Source organism: Somniosus microcephalus, chromosome 1 (genome assembly GCF_052327205.1).
Source record: "Somniosus microcephalus isolate GS21.2 chromosome 1, FLI_Smic_1.0, whole genome shotgun sequence".
Lineage (NCBI taxonomy): Eukaryota > Metazoa > Chordata > Chondrichthyes > Squaliformes > Somniosidae > Somniosus > Somniosus microcephalus.
This window is the reverse complement of record NC_140987.1, coordinates 257,598,425-257,619,478: the sequence shown is the minus strand read 5'-3', so window position 1 is coordinate 257,619,478 and position 21,054 is coordinate 257,598,425. Positions and strand designations below refer to the sequence as shown.

The 21,054-nt window shown below is 46.9% G+C and overlaps 1 protein-coding gene across 4 annotated transcripts in view; it reads left to right on the top strand.

Annotated features, from left to right (window-relative positions):
* Positions 1–21,054, top strand: part of LOC147124745 (coronin-2A-like) — a 252,134-nt gene that overhangs the window by 143,770 nt on the left and 87,310 nt on the right. For 2 of the 4 annotated variants that reach the window (XM_085992646.1, XM_085992620.1), the window contains exon 1: positions 19,879–20,002. The exons of the other annotated variants lie outside the window; for them this stretch is intronic. In XM_085992646.1, coding sequence (XP_085848772.1) covers positions 19,997–20,002 — 6 coding nt within the window. In that variant the 5' untranslated portion in view covers positions 19,879–19,996. Of the gene's footprint in view, positions 1–19,878; positions 20,003–21,054 lie in introns of those variants that run through there. 4 annotated transcript variants of the gene reach the window in all.

Sequence of the window (21,054 nt, the reverse complement as noted above, 5' to 3'; positions counted from 1 at the left end):
TGTTGAGGACTTTGATCCTGAGCTTATGTGATGCTTGAGGGCTGTTTCCAGGAAAGCTTTAACATGTAGCAGCACAAAGCGATGGAAGTGTGGGTCAGTGCCCATCATTTCCCACACACTGAGCTTCTGGTTCAAGTCTATCACCTGGGCAATTACCAACTGGAGGTGTGACATTTACCCAAAGTAATTCCATGAAACCACAGGTTGTCTGTTTTTTAATCGAGCTCTTCCAATGGCTTGAAAACAGACTGCTGGAAATACTCAGCAGGCCAGGCAGCGTCTGTGGAGAGAGACAATGACCCTTCGTCAGAACAGGCAAAGGTTAGAGATGTAACCGGCTTGACGGATTCTGGGATAGCTTTGCCTCTTAATAGAGTTCCCTTGCTTTCTCTCACTGAACACAGCTGAGTCCTAGATCTGACAACATCTCTCCACTTAGTGAGCTGTGAATGTGTCTAGGGCCCCAGGTAAAGAGTGGGCTTCAAGTGATTTCCAGCCATATCAGAATTAACTACTCTTCAATTACCATAAACTAATTGCAAACTCTTCATTGTCTGAAGACCTCTGACTTAAAGCTTGAAGCCCGTGTTAGTGGCTGTTACTATTTATATTATAGAAAGAAAGAACTTGCATTTATATAGCGTCTTTCACAACCTCCGGACATCTCAAAGCACTTTACAGCCAATGAAGTACTTTTTGAAGTGTAGTCACTGTTGTAAAGTAGGGTGCACAGCAAGCTCCCACAAACAGCAATGCAATAATGACCAGATAATCTGTTATTTTAGTGATATTGGTTGAGGGATAAATATTGACCAGGACACAGGGGAGAACTCCCCTGCTCTTCTTCAGAATAGTGCCGTGGAATCTTTTACGTCACCTGAGAGGGCAGGCAGGGCCTCGGTTTAACGTCTCATCTGAAAGACGGCACCTCCGACAGTGCAGCGCACTCTCAGTACTGCACCGGGAGTGTCAGCCTAGATTTTGTGCTCAAGTCTCTGGTACAAGTGAACATTGCTTCATTCACACTGCTAAGAGAGCAATGGTAACGCACCATTGCTGGCGCTGTGTCTGTTTACACGGCCTCCAACTCCATGTCAAATAATTTTAATACCATTTGACTTACTACATTCATTTCTTTGCATTTTGTCTTGTGGCATGTTTGGGCATGGTGCATTGCTGCTGAAATCTTGAGCTTGCTGGTTTGGCACAGGATTTGTACTTTGGCTTAAGACCGGATTTATTCATACAACAATGAGAAATTAGAAACCTTGATCACTGAAGTAAACCTGAGTTTTGTGGTGATGGCTAGAAAATGTTTTTTGGTAACGAGCTCTGTTACCGTGGAAGCTGATGTTTGCTGCAATAAGCATCAGTGTCTGGAGTCCTTGGTACCAGACATCAGGCTTGGCAACATTTAGAGATCTGATAACTCAAAATGGAGGGGCAGAGGGGAGGTGGGAAGGAGAGATTCACAGAGCACACATTTCCCCCTTCAGGCAAATAAGAGTTCAGCCGAAAACTTACAATGACTCTGTTCACCTGAATGCCGAGAGATGGAAACTCCACCCTGCTGAAACATAGACAAGGTTTCACACTCGTGTGAACGAATCTGCCTGGCTTGCATGAGCGCCTCTCTCTGCTTGTTGAATGGATAGTGTTGGAAAAGAACCACTAGCAATGACTCCCGACTGTGTGATGGAGGCACAGTGAAAAAGGAGCTGCGTCTTTGATGAATATTTTATCTGATTTTTTTTTCCCTTTTAGACTCTTGATCAGTGAAGTAGATAGGGTAAGTCTGTACATACCATGTTGTGTGATTGTTCTCTCGTGTCGTCATGGTTAGGATTTTTGAGTTGCACCTTTTTTAGAGTAAGTGTGGAGCCTTTGTTTCATGCTTTTGTTAAACATTAAATGCTTTTTTCCTGCGATTACACCAGAGTTGATGGTGTGCAGCTTTGCTCTACTGGTCAACATATGCAGTTTAAATCTAAAACAACCTTGCTCTGTACCATGGCCCTCCTGGTGTTAGTTATGTTTAGATACACAACATTTGGTTACTTACACAATTTGTAAAAAAATATATATTTTTATGTACCTTAGGGGATTAAATACGTGGGGTTACGGGGATAGGGTGGGATATGTGTCAGTGCAGGCTCGATGGGCCGAAATGGCCTCTATCTGCACTGTAGATTCTGTGATTCTGTGATATATAAAAACAAATATTGGGCATCACTTTTTAATTCCTAAACTCTGAACCTAAAAATGATTTCCTTTCTCTAAGTTTTAGTTCTCCTGTAATAAAACTGCCTTTTTTGTGAACCTACCTCCTTCCTGTCAGCTTTCCCTTGAGGGGCTGCAGCTCATAGAAACATAGAAGATAGGAGCAGGAGTAGGCCATTCGGCCCCTCGAGCCTGCTCCGCCATTCAATGAGATCATGCCTGATCATCCAAATTCAGTATCCTGTCCTTGTCTTCTCCCCATATCCCTTGATCCCTTTAGCCTTAAGAAATATATCCAACTCCTTCTTGAATATATTTAATGAATTGGCCTCCACTGCTGTTAGATCCGTGTATCTTAATGTTGTGTCCTTCAATAATCAGACAACAGACTGCAGGAACGATTCAACAGGTGTTTACTGAATGAGAGTTACTCTAGAACTAACTCTACAGATCACTACTCAGGGTTTATATACAGGTGTGGTCACTGCCGGTACTACAGTATACAGGAGCTGTAAAAAGTAGTTCTCTCCCTTAAAGGTACATACATTACAATTCCTCCCCTTTTAGATTAACAGTACCATAACACTCATTTAACAATTAAATACCAAACTAATTACAATTAACACTTTTAACATGCAACATTAGCTGAAAATAGTCTATTTATAAATTCAGTCTTTGGGGAGGCTTCCTGATCCTTTCTGGATAGCGCCTTTCCCGAGTGTCTTGTTCTCGGTGCGGAGGCGATTCTGGCCCCCTGTCGTCGGTTGGTTCATCAGCTTCCGATGCTACTGTTTCTGGGGTTAATGCTGCCTGTACGTTGGGTTCATCACCAGGTACATATGGGCGAGGCATGGGGTTGACTTGTTCCTGTGACTCTAGGATCTGGTCAGCATGGCGTCTCACGATGCTCTCCCCAACGTCCACTGTGTACATTAGTGGGCCCTGCCGTGTGCATATCGTTCCTGGCTGCCATTTTTCTGTTCGGTAGTCGCGGGCCAAGACTGGTTGCCCTACATTGAAGCTCCTTGTTGGCTTCTCATGGATGTGCTGGAATTGCTTACTCTCAACATCGCTTCGTACGTTTGGTCTGAGCAAATCCAGGTGAGATCTTAACCTTCGGTTAAAGAACATCACGGCTGGGGCCTGGTTGGTGACTGCATGTGTCGCATTCCGGTAGGCGAACAGGAAATTGTCCACCTTGTGCTGCAGCGGAATGTTGTCATTGTACATAGCCTTTATTGCCTTCTTAAAGGTTTGTACGAACCTCTCAGCCAATCCATTTGTGGCTGGATGATACGGGGCGGATGTGTAATGCCTTACCCCATTCCTTTTCATAAATCTTCGAAACTCTTCGGACACAAACTGTGGTCCGTTATCAGAGCAAATCTGCTCTGGCAAGCCGTTCCTGGCAAAAATGGTCCGTAGGACTGCAATAGTTTTCTCCGTGGTGGTGGAGGACATTTTGATCACCTCAGGCCATTTCAAGTGCGCATCCACGGCTATTAAGAACATTGAGTCCATGAATGGACCAGCAAAATCAATATGCACCCGTTGCCATGGAGATGAGGGCCACTCCCATGGGTGTAGAGGGGCATGTGGTGGTGCATTTTGGACCTTCTGGCATCCTGAGCAACTCTTTGTCAGGTCCTCGATTTGCTGATCGATCCCCGGCCACCACACACAAGCCCTAGCAAGGCTTTTCATTTTCACCCCTCCCAGATGACCTTCGTGAAGCTCATTGAGCACTCTCTCCCTTAACTTGGGTGGAATTACCACTCGGGATCCACACATCAAGGTCCCCTGGCATACTGACAGCTGTTCTCTTCTGGATGAGAATGCTGGCAACAGTGAGTCGCCATGTGCTAGCCATCCCTTCACCGTCAAATCATATACCCGAGACAGCGTCGGGTCATTTCGGGTCTCCTCTATACCAGCGTTAGTTACTGGCAAGCATTCAATTATAGTCGAATGAAATATTTTGACAGGATCCAGTGCTGGTGCTTCCTCCGCAGTAGGCAGTGGCAGGCGTGATAGCCCATCAGCGTTTCCATGCTGTTTCGTGCCCTTATACTCGATTTCATATTGGTGCGCCCCTAGAAAAAGGGACAATCTTTGTAGCCGTTGCGCAGTCATCACCGGAACGCCCTTCTTTGGATAAAAGATGGAGACAAGTGGTTGGTGGTCAGTCAGCAAGGTGAACTTCTGCTTGTGCAGATAGTGATTGAACTTTTTCACTCCCCACACTAGGCTGAGGGCCTCCCTGTCAGTCTGGGCGTGGTTACGCTCGGCTGAGGTTAGTGATCGTGATGCAAAAGCTATTGGCCTCTCTGAGCCGTCCGAGAATTTGTGCGACAGCACCGCTCCAATACTGTAGGGTGACGCATCACATGCCAACCGAATTGGTAATGCCGGGTTGTAATGGGCCAATACCTCTTTTGATGTGATTAGTGTTTTGCTCTTCTGGAAAGCTCGTCTACATTCGTCACTCCACTTCCATGGCACCCCAGTTTGCAGTAGGGTGTTCAGTGGGTGTAGTATTGCAGACAAATTTGGCAAGAACTTATGGTAGTAGTTTACCAGCCCGAGGAACGACCTCAGTTGTGACACATTTTCCGGTGCTGGAGCCTTGACTACTGCCTCAGTCTTCTCTGGGGACTTATGTAACCCCTCTTTATCGATAACGTGGCCACAATACGAGATCTGTTTTCTAAAAAACTCGCATTTGGGGCGGTTAGCTCGGAGCCCATATTCCTGCAATCTAGTGAGCACCTGCTCCAGGTTGGCAAGGTGATCACTCTCATTTTCGTCCGTGACCAGGATGTCGTCCAAATAACACTGGGTCCCTGGGATCCCTTGCAGGACTTGTTCCATTGCCCTCTGCCAAATAGCCGGAGCTGATGCTACCCCGAATACCAGCCGGTTGTATTGGTAGAGACCTTTATGGGTGTTGATTGTGAGGTATTTTTTTGATGCTTCTTCTACCTCCATTTGCAGATGCGCCTGGGCCAGATCAATCTTAGTGAAGCACTTCCCTCCAGATAGCAAGGCGAAAATATCTTCAATCCGCGGAAGTGGATATTGTACGGTGTGAAGGACCGGGTTCACTGTTACCTTAAAGTCCCCACAGATGCGAACCTTCCTTGGTTCCCCAGGCGTGCTGCTCAACGACTTTTTCATCACCGGGACGATGGGTGTAGCCCACTCGCTCCAGTCTACCTTGGACAGTACACCTGAACGTTCCAGACTCTCCAGCTCTGCTTCGACGGCTGGGCGGATCGCATAAGGTGTGGCCTTAAAAAAAAAAAAAAAAAAAAAAAATTTTGGGCTTGCGTTTTCTTCTATTTTAATCGTCGCTGTCATGACTTTTAGTGTTCCGAGTCCTTGCTGGAACACTTCTTTCGCGTCAGTTAGGATCTTTGACAGTCGCCCAGGTGTGACGTCGTCATCCCTTTTGTCAGCCACAGTCAGTGCCTGTATGGAATGCCAATCTAGCTGTATCTTCTGGATCCATTCACGTCCTAGTAGTGGTGGTCCTCCATCTGGCAATACATATAGGTCCATTTTTGGTGTTTCCTTGCCGTTATATGTAACATTCACCCTTATTTTTCCTTTGGGGTAGTCTTTTTGCCCCATGTACGTCTTCAAGACAATCTTTGTATCTCTCAAGGGTATATGTGAGAATAGCCGCTTGTAGTCCCTTCGGTTTATGACTGTTAGGGCTGATCCTGTGTCCAATTCCATTTTCACTTGGACTCCTGCTATCTTGAGCGTGACCCAGATAGTTTGGTGATCCTCCGTTTTGATCACATTATGTAGTTTCAGACAACCCAGCTCCTTGCTTCCGGAGTCTGTATCACTCTTCTGTTCGTCTGAACTACTCTCCGTCACCTTATGTACCTTCTTGTACTTCTCCTGTGGAGATTTCTTGCTGCTGGTTTTCTTTCCCGACCTGCAGACTCTTGCTATGTGTCCTACTTTTCCACACTGTCTGCACACTTTGTCCTTGAACCAGCAATCGTTATGGTCGTGTGTTGTTCTGCCGCAGCGATAGCACTTCACTGTTCCGTATGACATTTCATTTGTGCCATATTCTTGCGGTCTCCGTTGTATCTCTGCAGCGCACCGTGCTGATGCTTCGTGTGATACTGCAATGCTGAAAGCCTTGTCCAGCGTAAGATCCTTTTCTGATAGAAGCCGTTTCTGGGTTCCTTCACTTTGAAGCCCACACACAAACTTGTCCCTTAAAATATCTGCTAGTCCCGTTCCAAACTGGCAGTGTTTCGATAGCTTGCGCAGTTCCGTTAAATACTCAGCATTACTTTCATCTTTATGCTGGTTCCTTTTGTGAAACTTAAATCTTTCTGCTATCAGCAGCGGTGTGGGGTTTAAGTGGTCCTGTAGGATTGACACTATGTTTTCAAAATCCTTTTCTACTGGCTTCTCTGGGGTTACTAGGTTTCGTAGTAAGCCATACGTTTTGGCACCCATTGAATTCAACAATACCAGCGCTTTCTTGTCATCTGGCACTTAATTCGCCTTGCAGTATACTTCTATGCGTTCGACATATGTCATCCAATCTTCGACTTCATTGTCGAACACTGTGATACTGCCACTCTTCGGCATTTTTGGGTGCGGTTAGACTGGCTTAAAATGGCGTCGCCCGCGCTTTCTTTCCTTCCCCGCTGCGGCTTAAAATGGCGTCTCCCGCGCTGCTGCCAACGCCGCTCTCGGCGGTCCTCGTGGCAAATGGCGACACCCTGTGGGTTTAGTGTGCTGCTGCCAACGCCGCTCTCTGCGGTCCTCGTGGCAATGGCAGTGCCTCACGTTTTCCTGTGTGCCTCTCTTCCCCCGTTGACGCTGCTCGGCCCTTGAACACCGGCTGCAGTCTGCGCGTTTTCCTGCGCGCCTCTCTTCCCCCATGACGCTGCTCGGCCCTTGAACACCGGCTGCGCTCTGCTCTCTGTTGCCTCTCTTCCCCCGTTGACGCCGCTCGGTCCTGAACACCGACTGCGCCCTGTGCGCTCTGCCCTCTCTCCCCTGTCGACGCTGCTCGGCCTTTTTCTGTGCCGCTCGGTCGGGCTCTAGCCCGTCGCTGTCTGGGAAGGGTCTGCGCAGTACCTGTTGCCAGCCCGTTTCGCTGGACCACCGTGACTGGAAAGCCAAGCCACGCCTGGCTCTCGACAGCCTCCCCTGTGATGCTCAAATCTCCGCTGGATGACTGGGCGGTTGCCCGTGGTCGACGCCCATGCTTCTGGACTCGACCTTCTTCCACTGTTCTCCAGGAGCGAATCCCTGGGAGGTGATGCAGAGTTGCAGGTTGGTTCGAATCTGCTCGTCGCCTATGTTAGATCCGTGTATCTTAATGTTGTGTCCTTCAATAATCAGACAACAGACTGCAGGAACGATTCAACAGGTGTTTACTGAATGAGAGTTACTCTAGAACTAATTGTACAGATCACTACTCAGGGTTTATATACAGGTGTAGTCACTGCCGGTACTACAGTATACAGGAGCTGTAAAAAGTAGTTCTCCCCTTAAAGGTACATACATTACAACTGCCTTCTGTGGTAGAGAATTCCACAGGCTCACCACTCTCTGGGTGAAGAAATTCCTCCTCATCTCAGTCCTAAATGGCTTACCCCTTATCCTTAGACTGTGACCCCTGGTTCTGGACTCCCCGGCCATCGGGAACATCCTTCCTGCATCTAGTCTGTCTAGTCCTGTTAGGATTTTATACGTTTCAATGAGATCCTCTCTCATTCTTCTAAACTCCAGCGAATATAAGCCCAATCGACCCAATCTCTACTCATACGTCATTCCTGCCATCCCAGGTATCAATCTGGTGAATCTTCGCTGCACTCCCTCCATTGCAAGAACATCCTTCCTCAGATAAGGCGACCAAAACTTCACACAATACTCAAGGTGTGGCCTCGCCAAGGCCCTGTACAACTGCAGCAAGACATCTTGTTCCTGTACTCGAAACCTCTCGATATGAAGGCCAGCATACCATTTGCCTTCTTAACCGCCTGCTGCACCTGCATGCTTACCTTCAGCGACTGGTGCACAAGGACACCCAGGTCTCGTTGCACTTCCCCTTCTCCCAATCTATTGCTGTTCAGATAATCTGTCTTCCTGTTTTTGCCACCAAAGTGGATAACCTCGCAGTTATCCACATTATACAGCATCTGCCATGCATCTGCCCAATCACCCAACCTGTCCAAATCATACTGGAGTTTCTCTGCATCCTCCTCACAGCACACACACCCACCCAGCTTTGTTTCATCTGCAAACTTGGAGATATTACATCTAGATCATATATATATTGTGAATAGCTGGGGTCCCAGGACCGATCCCTGTGGTACCCCACTCGTCACTGCCTGCCACTCGGAAAAAGAGCCGTTTATTCCAACTCTTTGCTTCCTGTCTGCCAACCAGTTCTTTATCCAGGTCAGTACCTTGCCCCCATTCCCATGTGCCTTAACTTTACATGCTAATCTCTTATGCGGGACCTTATCGAAAGCCTTCTGAAAGTCCAAATACACCACATCCACTGGTTCTCCCTTATCTATTCCACCAGTTCCATCCGCAAAAAATTCCAGTAGATTAGTCAAGCACGATTTACCTTTTGTAAATCCATGTTGACTTTGTCCGTTCCTGTCACTGTTTTCCAAGTGCTCTGCTATTGCATCTTTTAGAATGGAGTCTAGCATTTTCCCCACTACCGATGTCAGGCTTACCAGTCTATAATTCCCCGTTTTCTCTCTACCACCTTTTTTGAATAGTGGGGTAACATTAGCTGCCCTCCAATCCATGGGAACTGTTCCAGAGTCTATAGAATTTTGGAAGATGACCAGCAATGCATCTACTATTTCTAGGCCACTTCCTTAAGTACCCTAGGATGTAGATTATCAGGCCCTGGGGATTTATCGGCCTTCAATCCCGTCAATTTCCCTAATACCATTTCCCTACAAATACTGATTTCTTTCAGTTCCTCCCTCTCATTAGACCCTATGTTCTCCGACATCTCTGGGAGGTTATTTGTGTCCTCCTTTGTGAAGACAGAACCAAAGCATGTATTTAATTGGTCTGCCATTTCTTTGTTCCCCATTATAAATTCCCCTGATTCTGAATGCAAGGGACCTACGCTTGACTTCACCAATCTTTTTCTCTTCACATAGAAGCTTTTACAGTCAGTTTTCATGTTCCCTGAAAGCTTACTCTCATACTCTATTTTCCCCCTCTTAATTAATCCCTTTGTCCTCCTTTGCTGAATCCTAAACTGCTCCCAATCCTCCGGTTTACTGCTTTTTCTGGCCAATTTATATGTCCTCTCCTTGGATCTTATGCTGTCCCTAATTTCCCTTGTTAGCCACGGTTGAGTCACCTTTTTTGTTTTATTTTTATGCCAAACAGCTCAGCTGGTCGTCTTGCCTGTAGCAGTGGTGTGTGCTTGGACTGTGCAAAAGATTGACTTTCCATTTGACCCACTATGTTATATAAACAAACTGCTGGGAAACACTCAGCAGGTCAGGCAGCCTCTGCGGAGAGAGAGAGAGAGAGAGAGAGAGAGAGAGAGAAAAACCAAGTTAATATTTTAGGCCTGTGACTCTTCGACAGAACTGGAAAATGTTAGAGGTAACAAGTTTTAAGCAAGCACGGAGGAGGGGGGAGGGGATGGAAAGGATTATGATTTACTGTTTCTCTTCCCTCTCCCCCTGTGATCAAGTCTCTCATCCTTGAAGTCACTCCTTAAAACCTACCTCTGATCAAGCTTTTTGGTCACCTGTCCTAATATCCCCTTATGTGGCTCAGTGTCAAATTTTATTTGATCACACCTATGAATTGCCTTGGAACGTTTTACTTCTTAGGCAGTCCCTCGGAACCAAGGATGACTTGCTTCCACATTAAAAATGAGTTCTCAGGTGACGGATGAGTCCAACGCGGGACCTACAGTCTCTGTCACAGGTGGGGCAGACTGTGGTTGAAGGGGCAGGTGGGTGGGGTGCCTGGGTTGACGTGCGCTGCTTGTGCTTGGCTTCCACTTGCTCCTGGCCAAGAGACTCTGTGTTCGGCGCCTTCCCGGATGCTTCTCCTCCACTTTGTGCGGTCTTGGGCCAGGTGTTCCCAGGTGTCAGTGGGGATGTTGCACTTTTTCAAGGAGGTTTTAAGGGTGTCCTTGAAGCGTTTCCTCTGGGGCGCTCTTGCTGTGCCGGAGCTCCAAGTGGAGCGCTTGTTTTGGGAGTCTCGTATCGGGCATGCGGACAATGTAACCCGTCCATCAGAGCTGATCAAACGTGTTCAAAGCTTCGATGCTGGGGATGTTGGCCTGAGCGAGAACACTGACGTTGGTACGCCTATCCTGCCAATGGATTTGCAGGATCTTGCGAAGGCAGCGTTGATGGTACCTCTCCAGTGCTTTGAGGTGCCTGCTGTACATGGTCCATGTCTCTGAGGCATACAGCAAGGCGGATATCACTGCTGCTCTGTAGACCATGAGCTTAGTGCCGGGTTTGAGGTCCTGGTCTTCAAACACTCCCTTCCTCAGGCGACCGACGTTTTACTAACTTTAAAGGCGCTATAGAAATACAAGTTGTAGTTGTTGTTGATCTGCCCTTGGAGCTTTCCTCTTATGATGTCCTGGCTATTATAAAGAATTTGCTTTGTTGGGGAATCACAGTGCCAACTGCGTGCTTTTTTTCTCTCATGCTATACCATGAGAGAGCATCCACGGCCGTATTCTGGGGAATATCCCTGCACTAAGTCTAAAAGGACTTGTCATATTGTACCTTGCACCAAACTTCCAGAGAGCATCAAGTGTGAAACAACATTGAGTTTAAAAAAAAATTCACAGCATTAAAAATTTTAAAATGATTTTTGTTGTCAGATTTTAGTCCATCTATTTCCGTATTAATAGTCTGTTCGTTTTGGTTAAATTAAATGCACTGTAAAGCTGACAAGTAGCACTTAAGTGTTAAAGTGAGCGCTGATTAGATCGGATATGTGATAATTAAAGTTAATGTGTTTGAAGTACAAATTACATCTCTGGGCTAAAAGGAGCAAGATTAATTTGATGATTTATTTTGATCATCAAAGCCACCTCCCTTTTTGTATTTAGTGCAGTTTTGTGACAGATGTCACATTCTTCATTTTACATCATATTCTTCATTTTACATCATATTCTTCATTTTACATCATATTCTTCATTTTACATCACCTACTTCTGGTTGTGAGTGCGTTTTTAAACAGCAAACTGATCCAATTACAAATTTAAATGCCAAATGATTGTTGCAAAAAATGTTAGCGGTTGCGACTTTTTAAAAACTTGGGCTAATCCTTTAAGCTCGACACCATCCAGGACAAAGCGGCCCGCTTGACCGGCACCTCATCCACCACTTAAACATTCACTCCCTCCACCACCAGCGTACCGTGGCTGCAGTGTGTACCATCTACAGGATGCACTGCAGCAACTCGCCAAGGCTTCTTCGGCAGCACCTCCCAAACCCGCGACCTCGTCCACCTAGAAGGACAAGGGCAGCAGGCGCATGGGAACACCACCACCACCAAGTTCCCTTCCAAGTCACACACCATCCTGACTTGGGAATATATCACTGATCCTTCATCGTCGCTGGGTCAAAATCCTGGAACTCCCTCCCTAACAGCGCTGTGGGAGTACCTTCACCACGCGGACTGCAGCGATTCAAGTAGGCGGCTCACCACCACCTTCTCGAGGGCAGTTAGAGATGGGCAATAAATGCTGGCCTTGCCAGCGATGTCCACATCCCATAAATGAATTTTTTTTTAAAAAGCTATGCAGGGCTCTAGCTCCCGCGCAGCCAGCTCACCGGCTTTTAAATAGAAAAATACACGCATGCGCAGAATTATGAATGAGCTGCGCAGCCCATTAAAGGGGTCGCGTGGTCCAAAAAATAATTCGAGGAAACATTGGTGTGCACATGCATGTCTGGCTGTGCGCGCAGAGCGCGTAGAACTTGCATTTATACAGCGCCTTTCGCAAATTCAGAACATCCCAAAGCACTTTACGACCAATGAAGGACTTTTGATGTGTGGTCACTGTCTTTCCACTTATTCTTTATATATTTCAACATCATTCATCTCTCAAGCTGTTGTTTTAGTGAGGTCGGCCAAGGTATGTGGTGGATTATGGTTGACTAATATTTTATTTCCAGGGCTGCTTTTGATATCTATAAAATGCAAAAAATGGCAAATGCTGGAAATCTGAACTAAAACCAAAAATACTCAGCAGATCAGTAAGCATCAGTGGAAAGAAAAGAGATGTTAAGAATTTCGGCAAGGCAGAATCGAAAACTTTTAGAAAACAATGCCATGTCCTCGGGTGTCATCCGTGCCTCAGTGGGTAGCACTCTCGCCTCTGAGTCAGAAGGTTGTGGGTTCAAGTCCCAATCTTGAGACTTGAGCACTTAATCCAGGCTGACGCTCCCAGTGCAGTACTGAGGGAGTGCCGGCTTTCATTTGAGATATTAAACAGAGGACTCGTTGGATGTAAAAGATCCCATGACACTTTTGAAAAAGAGCAGGGGAGTTCCCCCAGTATCCTGGCAAATATTTATACCTCAAACAGCACCTAAAACAGATTATCTGGTCATTATCTCATTGCTATTTGTGGGAGCTTGCTGCGCGCAAATTGGCTGCCATGTTTCCTACATTACTACACCTCAAAAGTACTTAATTGGCTGCAAAGCCCTTTGAGACGTCCTGAGATCGTGAATGGTATCTCTTGTTCTCTCTTTCTCTTTCTTTCTCCCTTTCTCTGTCTCTCTTTCTTTCTTTTGTGTGCCCTCCCGCCCCTCCCCCGCTCTCTTTCCTCCCCTCCCCCCTCTTTCCCTCCCCCTCTTCCCCCCCTCTTTTCCCCCCCTCTTCCCCCTCTTCCCCCCCCCCTCTTCCCCCCCCCTCTTCCCCCCCCCTCTTTCCCCCCCCCTCTTTCCCCCCCCCTCTTCCCCCCCCTCCTCTTCCCCCCCCCTCTTCCCCCCCCCTCTTTCCCCCCCCTCTTTTCCCCCCCCCTCTTTTCCCCCCCCTCTTTTCCCCCCCCTCTTTTCCCCCCCCCCTCTTTTCCCCCCCCCTCTTTCCCCCCCCCCCTCTTTCCCCCCCCCCTCTTTCCCCCCCCTCCCTCTTTCCCCCCCCCCTCCTTCCTTCCTGTAAAGTCTGTGGGTTGTACAGTTAATAACGACACAGACTTCAGGAATAACAAACAAACAGGTCTTTACTATTCGAAGGTCAGGGCAAATCTGCCCAAGGAATCATGCCACAACACTTATATACCAGTGTGGTCACCGTCGGTATTACAGTATACAGAAGCCAAACAAGTAGTGCCACACCTAAAGTAGTTCTCTTAAAGGTGAACGGTTACATACAATAGTTCTCTTAAAGGTAGACGGGTACATACACTACAATCCTCCCTTTTTAGCTTATTACATACAGAGTCCCCATTAAACATAACATATCTTCAACTTCATATAAAACAATTTACAGACATAGTCTCGGTGGGAAACAGTTCACAGGTTCAGTCTCTGCGGGAACAGTTCACAGATTCAGTCTCTGATCTTGACTCGGTCCGAACAACATCTCTTTGGTGTAGATGGTTCACATTGCTAGCGTGACTCCTCCATATCCTTTTCTTGACGTAACAGCTTGAACTTCCGTCCTGCTGAACCAGCAGTGCTGACTTTTACAACAACTGGGTTGCCTTGATATTTTCCTACTTTCCAACTGATTTAACTCCTTTCGTAGGGTCCACGCATGATCTGGTAGAAGTGATAATATTTGCGATAGTTATCATCTTCTGCTTCTTTTTCTTTTCTGCTTTTTGGAGACTCTCGGGGCTCCCTTATCAGCTGCCAGCTGTAGCGCCACCAACTCTCTATGTTCCTTCGACTTTAAGTGCTTCATCCTGATTTCGGCACTTTGGGAGTTTTCATCACAAACTGGGCAGACCACATCCTCGTAATATTCAGTGTCACTCAACAGGTCATGGTAATATTCGGGTTCGTCCTGAGTTAGGCCAGCGAGAGGGCCTTCTATTTCCTCCTCACCCATCTGGACGTTAGCTGACTGTGGTTCCTTCCCTAGACATCTTTCTTGAAAAGACTTCTTCATGCATTCATCTTCATCCCGCTCTTCCTGGGTTTCCTGCAAATCCTTCACTAATGACCTCATTTGTGATTTCAATACTTCCCCTTCCCTCGGGGATTGATTGATCGGGCTATTCAATCCTTCTACTGGAGCAGCTGTTTCAACATTCTGTTGTTCACATAGACGCGATACAGCGTACTTTTGGCATCCCAGTAAAGTCTGTTTTGCAACCTCAGCTATTTCCCAAACTTTTGAGAGCTCCGAACTCCTTCCCGTTGAAGATTGAAGCTCGTGTTCAGATTGTTCCCATTGCAGAGTCTTTTCCCTCAGCATATGAAGGAGTTGGCTGACCGTTAACTCTTCCACGGGAACACTGTGGATCAGAGTCTTCTCCATTTCATCCACCTTTTCCTCCCAATGCTTCCACCTTCTGTTCCTCTTGTACTTTGGCTTTCAGCGCTCGGAAAAGTTGCGCCCTGATGCTCTCTAGCTCATGTTCAGGGGCCATTCTTACAGTCTCTGTGTTTCTTACAGTTTCCTTTTCTTCCACTGAAAGGATTCCCAGTTGAATCTGTTCTTCAAGTTGTTGAACCTCGGACATTGCCGCCTCATATTTGTCTTGGGTTTCCTTCAATATTTTTATGAGTTCTTGGACATCTTGTCTTTCATGTTCTGCCATGTCTTTCACCTCTAATTTCTCATCTATGGATGGAACTTCTACCGATGAGTCTGTCTTGGCCTTGAGCTCATCAAGAATTTCCTGCAGCCTTTGGACTTCTTGCTCATGTTCAACCTTTAGTTGTTCATATGCTTCTACTGAAACTAGCTTTTCGGAGGTTGCCGAGTTAACCCCCTCCAGAATTGTAACCTGGGCCTGTTCATACTGTTCTTTCAACTTCTCACACTCTGCTTGTAAGGAGTCGTAGAGAAGAACTGGAATAACATCCTGGCTTCCTGAAGATTCCTCTTCATTTGCTTCTTTCGCAATTTCCTGTTGGAGTTCAGCCAAGGCTGCTATGCTATCTGCCTCTCGAAGTCTCACTGCCATCAAATCTTCTTTATTCTTGCAGTCTATCTCAGCCATTTTCCGATTACTTTCATTTAACTGAGTGAGTAGTCCCTTATTCTGGGCTGAGAGATATTGCACCTTCTCATGTAGGCCATAGCACTCCTTCTCTGCTCGACATAGCTGGTTACTGCTGATTTGGTTCTGTGTTTCAAGTTCCAACATCCTTTGCTTAGCTTCTTTCAGTTTCGCCCCTATAAGCTCCTCTTGCAACATGGCCACATTATTCACATCAGGTAAAGAAGCGTTTCTCTTTTCCATGTCCAAGATTTTTTTCTGCATATCTTTAAGTGCACACTGCGATTCAGCTTCTCTTAACCTTGCTTGCACTAGCTCCGTCTCCAATTGCAGAACAAAATCCTCAGTGTAGCGTGGTTTGCCTTTATGCTGTATCTCTAGATCATGCAAATATTCTAACTCCTGAACATCATAAGGGAGATGTGATCGGTAATTGGTCACGATGGCTCTATGGTCGCTCTTTGCTTGAGCTAGCTGCCTCTGCTGTCTTTCCAGGTTCTCCCATTCGGTGTCCCAGAACTTTTCCATTGTTTTCATCTCTTGTACGAGACGGTAACTCAACTGTTCTAATTGTTGTCGTACTTTGAAATAAGTTTGAGTCCGAGTTCGGTGTTCTTCCGTCGTGGATAAGTCCTTAACTTGAACAGGCTCAGAATTCTCTGTCAAACTGGAGTTCTGCTCTGAAGCTTTATTCTTCTCGGTAGCATAAGCCTTTATGCATGTCTTCGTTTTCTCCACCATAGTCGGCAAGTTCATTTTAGCCTTGTCTTCCATATTTGAGTTGGTCTTATCGTCATCCGTTTCAGAATCTGAGCTGATAGCTTGCACCGAGTCCTCACTCATTATGGCTTTTAGATAGTGCCATTCCATGTCTATTTTCTTGATCCACTCTCGTCCTAGAAGTGGTGGTCCTCCCTCAGATAATACGTACAAGTTCATTCTTGGGTGTTCTTTACCCCATCTCTCACCTTGACTCTTATCTTCCCCATGGGGTATACCTTATGCCCCGTGTATGTCTGCAATACGAACTTGGTATTTCTTAAGGGTATGTGAGAGAATAGCCGGTGGTAGTCCCTTCGATTTATGACTGATCGAGCTGATCCAGTGTCCAACTCCATTCTTACTTGGACTCCAGCTATTTTTAGTATGACCCAGATAGTTTGTAGGTCAGCTTCCTTACTCACATTGTGAATTCTCAGACTACCCAGCTCCTGGCTGTTTGGGTCTGAGTCTGAATTCTGTTCGTCCGAACTCTTCTCAGCCACCTTGTGTACCTTGTTGTACTTTTCTTGTGGTGGCTTCCTTTGGTTGTTGGTCTTCTTCCCTGACCGGCATACCTTAGCGATGTGACCCAGATTGCCACATTTCCTACATTCTTGGTTCTTAAACCAGCATTGATTCTGGTCGTGTGTTGTCTTCCCACAACGATAGCATTTTGTTGTACTTGAGGTAATTTGGTCCTCCCCGAGTGCCGCCGCCTTTAGCTGCATTTCCGCCGTTCCTTTCGCTGCGGCTTCGTGCGATGCGGCTATAAGGACAGCCCTGTCAAGTATGAGGTCGTTCTCTTCGAGTAGTCGCTTTTGTATCCCTTCCTTGGACAATCCACATACGAACTTGTCTCGCAGTGCCTCTGTCAGATTCCCTCCGAACTGGCAGCATTTCGCTAGCCTACGCAGTTCGACCAAATATTCCGCGTTGCTTTCGTCTTTCCGTTGCGTTCTTGCATAGAATTTGAATCGTTCAGCCAACATCAACGGTGTGGGGTTCAAGTGGTCCTTCAGAACAGCCACAATCCCTTCGAAAGTCTGATCCGCCGGTTTAGCTGGTGCTAGTAGATGCTTCAAGAGCCCGTATGTCTTTGCGCCCATCGAGTTTAGCAATGTTATCGCTTTGTCGTCTTCCTCTATTTTGTTGGCTTCACAATAGATCTCGATGCGTTCCACGTACGTGGCCCAGTCTTCTATCTCAGAATTAAAATCGTTAATATTCCCTCGCTTAGGCATCTTCCTTTCCTTGGGAGCAGCACAAGTATTTCTTTAAATTCTTATTTATTATTTATTTATTTCTAAGATGGCGGTTTTTCCCGCGAAAATGGCGGTTTCCCGTTCTTTCCTTCTCTCCCCGCCCCTTCAATGGCGGTCTCCCGCGTCTGTCGTCTTCTCCGCCTAATGGCAGCTTCCCGCGTTTCTTCCCTGGTGGGAGGGGTACGCTTTCCCCACAGCGGACAGGTTCAGCTGCTGGGCTGGCTTCCGCACAGCTCCCCTTACTCGGCTCTGTCTTTCTCTCCCGCTCGCACGGCTCTACCGGCGCTGGGTACCCCGTTGGTGGAGAACAGTTCAGCCGCTGGACTGGCTCTCGCGCAGCCTCCTTTGGTCGGCTCTGCCTCTCCCACACGCCCGGCTCCCGTTCGCCTCCCAGCCCTCACGCAGTCCGGTGCTTCCCTCCCCGGCTGCGGCTGAGTTTCTCTCTTCCCGCGCCTGCTCCCGGTCTCAGCGCTTCGTGGCTTCGGTCGCTGCCCGGCTTTTCCCGCCGATCGCGGTCCGGCTATCTCACGACGCCGTTGGACCCGCCTTCCTGACCAGCTCTGCTCCCCCTCGACCGTGGTCGAGTGCACAGCCCTTATCCTCCGGATTTCGTTACACTTTTCCCTACTCACAGTCTCCGCGGCCGCCTTGTTTCCTGCTGATCGGCTCACTCCGCACCGTGGTAGAAGGGTAGTCAGTGCCTGTTGCTGATGGAAGCTTTTGTTGCTAAAGTCTTCCTCCTTTCTATTGCTGCAGCCTCGTGTTTTCTTCCAGCAGAACGACGAGGGCGGTTGCCTCTCTTCGACGCTCTTTAGTTGCTTTGGTAGTCTTGCCGCAGGGTACGATCGGACTCGTCGCCACTGTAAAGTCTGTGGGTTGTACAGTTAATAACGACACAGACTTCAGGAATAACAAACAAACAGGTCTTTACTATTCGAAGGTCAGGGTGAATCTGCCCAAGGAATCATGCCACAACACTTATATACCGGTGTGGTCACTGTCGGTATTACAGTATACAGAAGCCAAACAAGTAGTGCCACACCTAAAGTAGTTCTCTTAAAGGTAGACGGGTACATACACTACACTTCCCTCCCCCCCCCCCCCCCCCGGCGCTCTCCCCACATGTCTCTTGTCTGGCTTCTAGATGAAACATTTTTTATTTTAACTCTTAACAGACACTATTTTTCATGAAGCATTTGGCAGACACTTTCACTCAAGCAATGGAGTGAGGCCAGCCTCATCAAAATGCATCGTTGTTTCACCATGTGTGACCTCATTGTGATAAGACTAGCACAAGGCTCTTAACTGTTCTCCTTTCCCAAACAATAAGAGGTTTGCCAAAAATTTTCTTCGAGGCCAAGCCCTTTTTTATAATAAATGCATTTTTTTTTTGTTCAATTCTATCGCATCATTTCAAAACAGACAGCAAAAAGTCCCTGGTCAGTGAATGGCCTGTAATTTGGGTCAAACACATTCCATACGGGGACAAAAGCCTTTTTTTTTCTTACTGCTGGATCTTCAACATCTAACAGCAACTTGCATTTATATAGCGCCTTTAAGATAGTAAAATGTTCCAAGATGCTTCACAGGAGTGTTATAAACAAAATTTGACCCTGAGCCACATAAGGAGATATTGGGTCAGGTGACCAAAAACTTGGTCAAAGAAGCAGGTTTTAAGGAGCATCTTAAAGGAGGAGAGAGAGGTAGAGAATTGGAGAAGTTTAGGGAGGGAATTCCAGAGATTAGAGCTCAGGCAGCTGAAGGCACGGCTGCCAATGGTGGAATGATTAAAATCGGGGATGCGCAAGAGGCCAGAATTGGAGGAGTGCAGAGACCTCGGAGGGCTGGAGGAGGTTACAGAGATAGGGAAGGGCGAGGCCATGGAGGGATCTGAAAATACTGTTAACAGTGCAACATTGTCTTCGATGCTCAGTGGTGTCTGGACATAGATGACCTGCTGCGATTACCATGGGCAGGGTGGGGGTGATGTCTGGGGTGAAACCTTCTTCAAGGGAGATATTCAGACTGCTGGTAGCACTTTGTCAGGTCCTGCATCTCAGGAAAGAAAGACTTGCATTTATTCAGCGCCTTTCACAGCCTCAGGATGTCCGAAAGCTCTCCACAGCCAATTAAATACTTTTGAAGTATAACCACTGTCGTAATGTAGGAAACACGGCAGCCAATTTTGCGCACAGCAAGATCCCGCAAACCACAGTGCTTTGGGACATGCTGAGGTTGTGAAAGGCGCTATATAAAGGCAAGTTTTTCTTTTCTTTCACCATTTGCTGTTTCTCCCAAAAGCTTAGTGCAAATGTCTGTAAACAATAGGTTGTTTATGACCAGAGGTTGCTGCCATTGGCAAGTTATTGAGGGATTTCAACAATGACTCTGTGTCCAGTCCCAGAGCTCCAAATCAGAGCAGACTCAAGAGTGAAAGAAGATATGAAAGACGTGTCATTAGGAGGCTGGAATTTGAATTACTTGCTTATTTTCAGCATACATACTTCACTCTAACAGACTCTCATCCCACTCAGAATGGTCAAGAACGGTCACGTTCACAATGCAGGTATGTAAAGCAACTGTAGTGTGTACCTGCATGTCATGCAGCTTTTCTAAGCTATTTCATATTTATAAAGCTATATTGCGGTTTCCACTTTATTATTATAAAGTATAGCTTCATTGTTGGTTATTCATGTCAAACAATTTGTAGTAATAGTAATCACACAGCACAGAAGGAGGCCATTTGGCCCATCGTGCCTGTGCCGGCTCTTTGAAAGAGCTATTCAATTAGTCCCACTCTCCCCTGCTCTTTCCCCATAGCCCTGCAAATGTTACTTTTTCAAGTATATATCCAATTCCTTTGTGAAAGTTACTGTTGAGGCGGAGCGAGGCGAGAGCGGACCCTATTGTGATGGCGCCGATGAAGATGGCTGCCATCCTTGCGGGCTCCGTGCGTACCAGCAGCTAAGTGTCCTTTGCTGTTTGGTGCGCTCGGCTCGTTAAGAAAAAAGCATTTCACTGACTGGATTTCACTTGTTGTATTTGGTTATGTGACAAATAAAATTGAAATTGAAATTGAATATGCTTCCAGCATCCTTTCACGCAGTTGTCTTGTATTTTGTTGGTGCTGGCACTGGTATGGGGGCTAAAGAAAGAAAGGAAAAATTGCAGGGATATGGGGAAAGAGCCGGGGAATGAAACTAACTGGATTGCTCTTCGAAAGAGTCGGCACAGATGGGATAGGTTGAATGGCCTCCTTTTGTGCTGTACTATTCTATGATTCTATAAGCTAGCATTTATCTAGCATCTGGTCATAGGGTAACCACACATCCCTGTTTTTACGGGGACAGTCCCTGGATGAGGGGCTGTGTCCCCGGGCGGGTTCAAAGCAGGAGCCATGTGACCCTGAGCTGCCTTGCGGTCTGCGGTCAGTCAGTAAAATGGGCAGGTTGTGTGGTGGGGCCGGTTCCAATTGGTGGGAGGGATGTGGGATGTCAATCTCCTGTTTCCTGAGCCGGTGATCGTGGCCGGCAGATGCTGTGAACAGTGGCCGCATTATTCAGCCGGAAAGTTCTGGCGTTGCTTTTTGCAGGTTCAGTTTGCATCAAAATAACAATA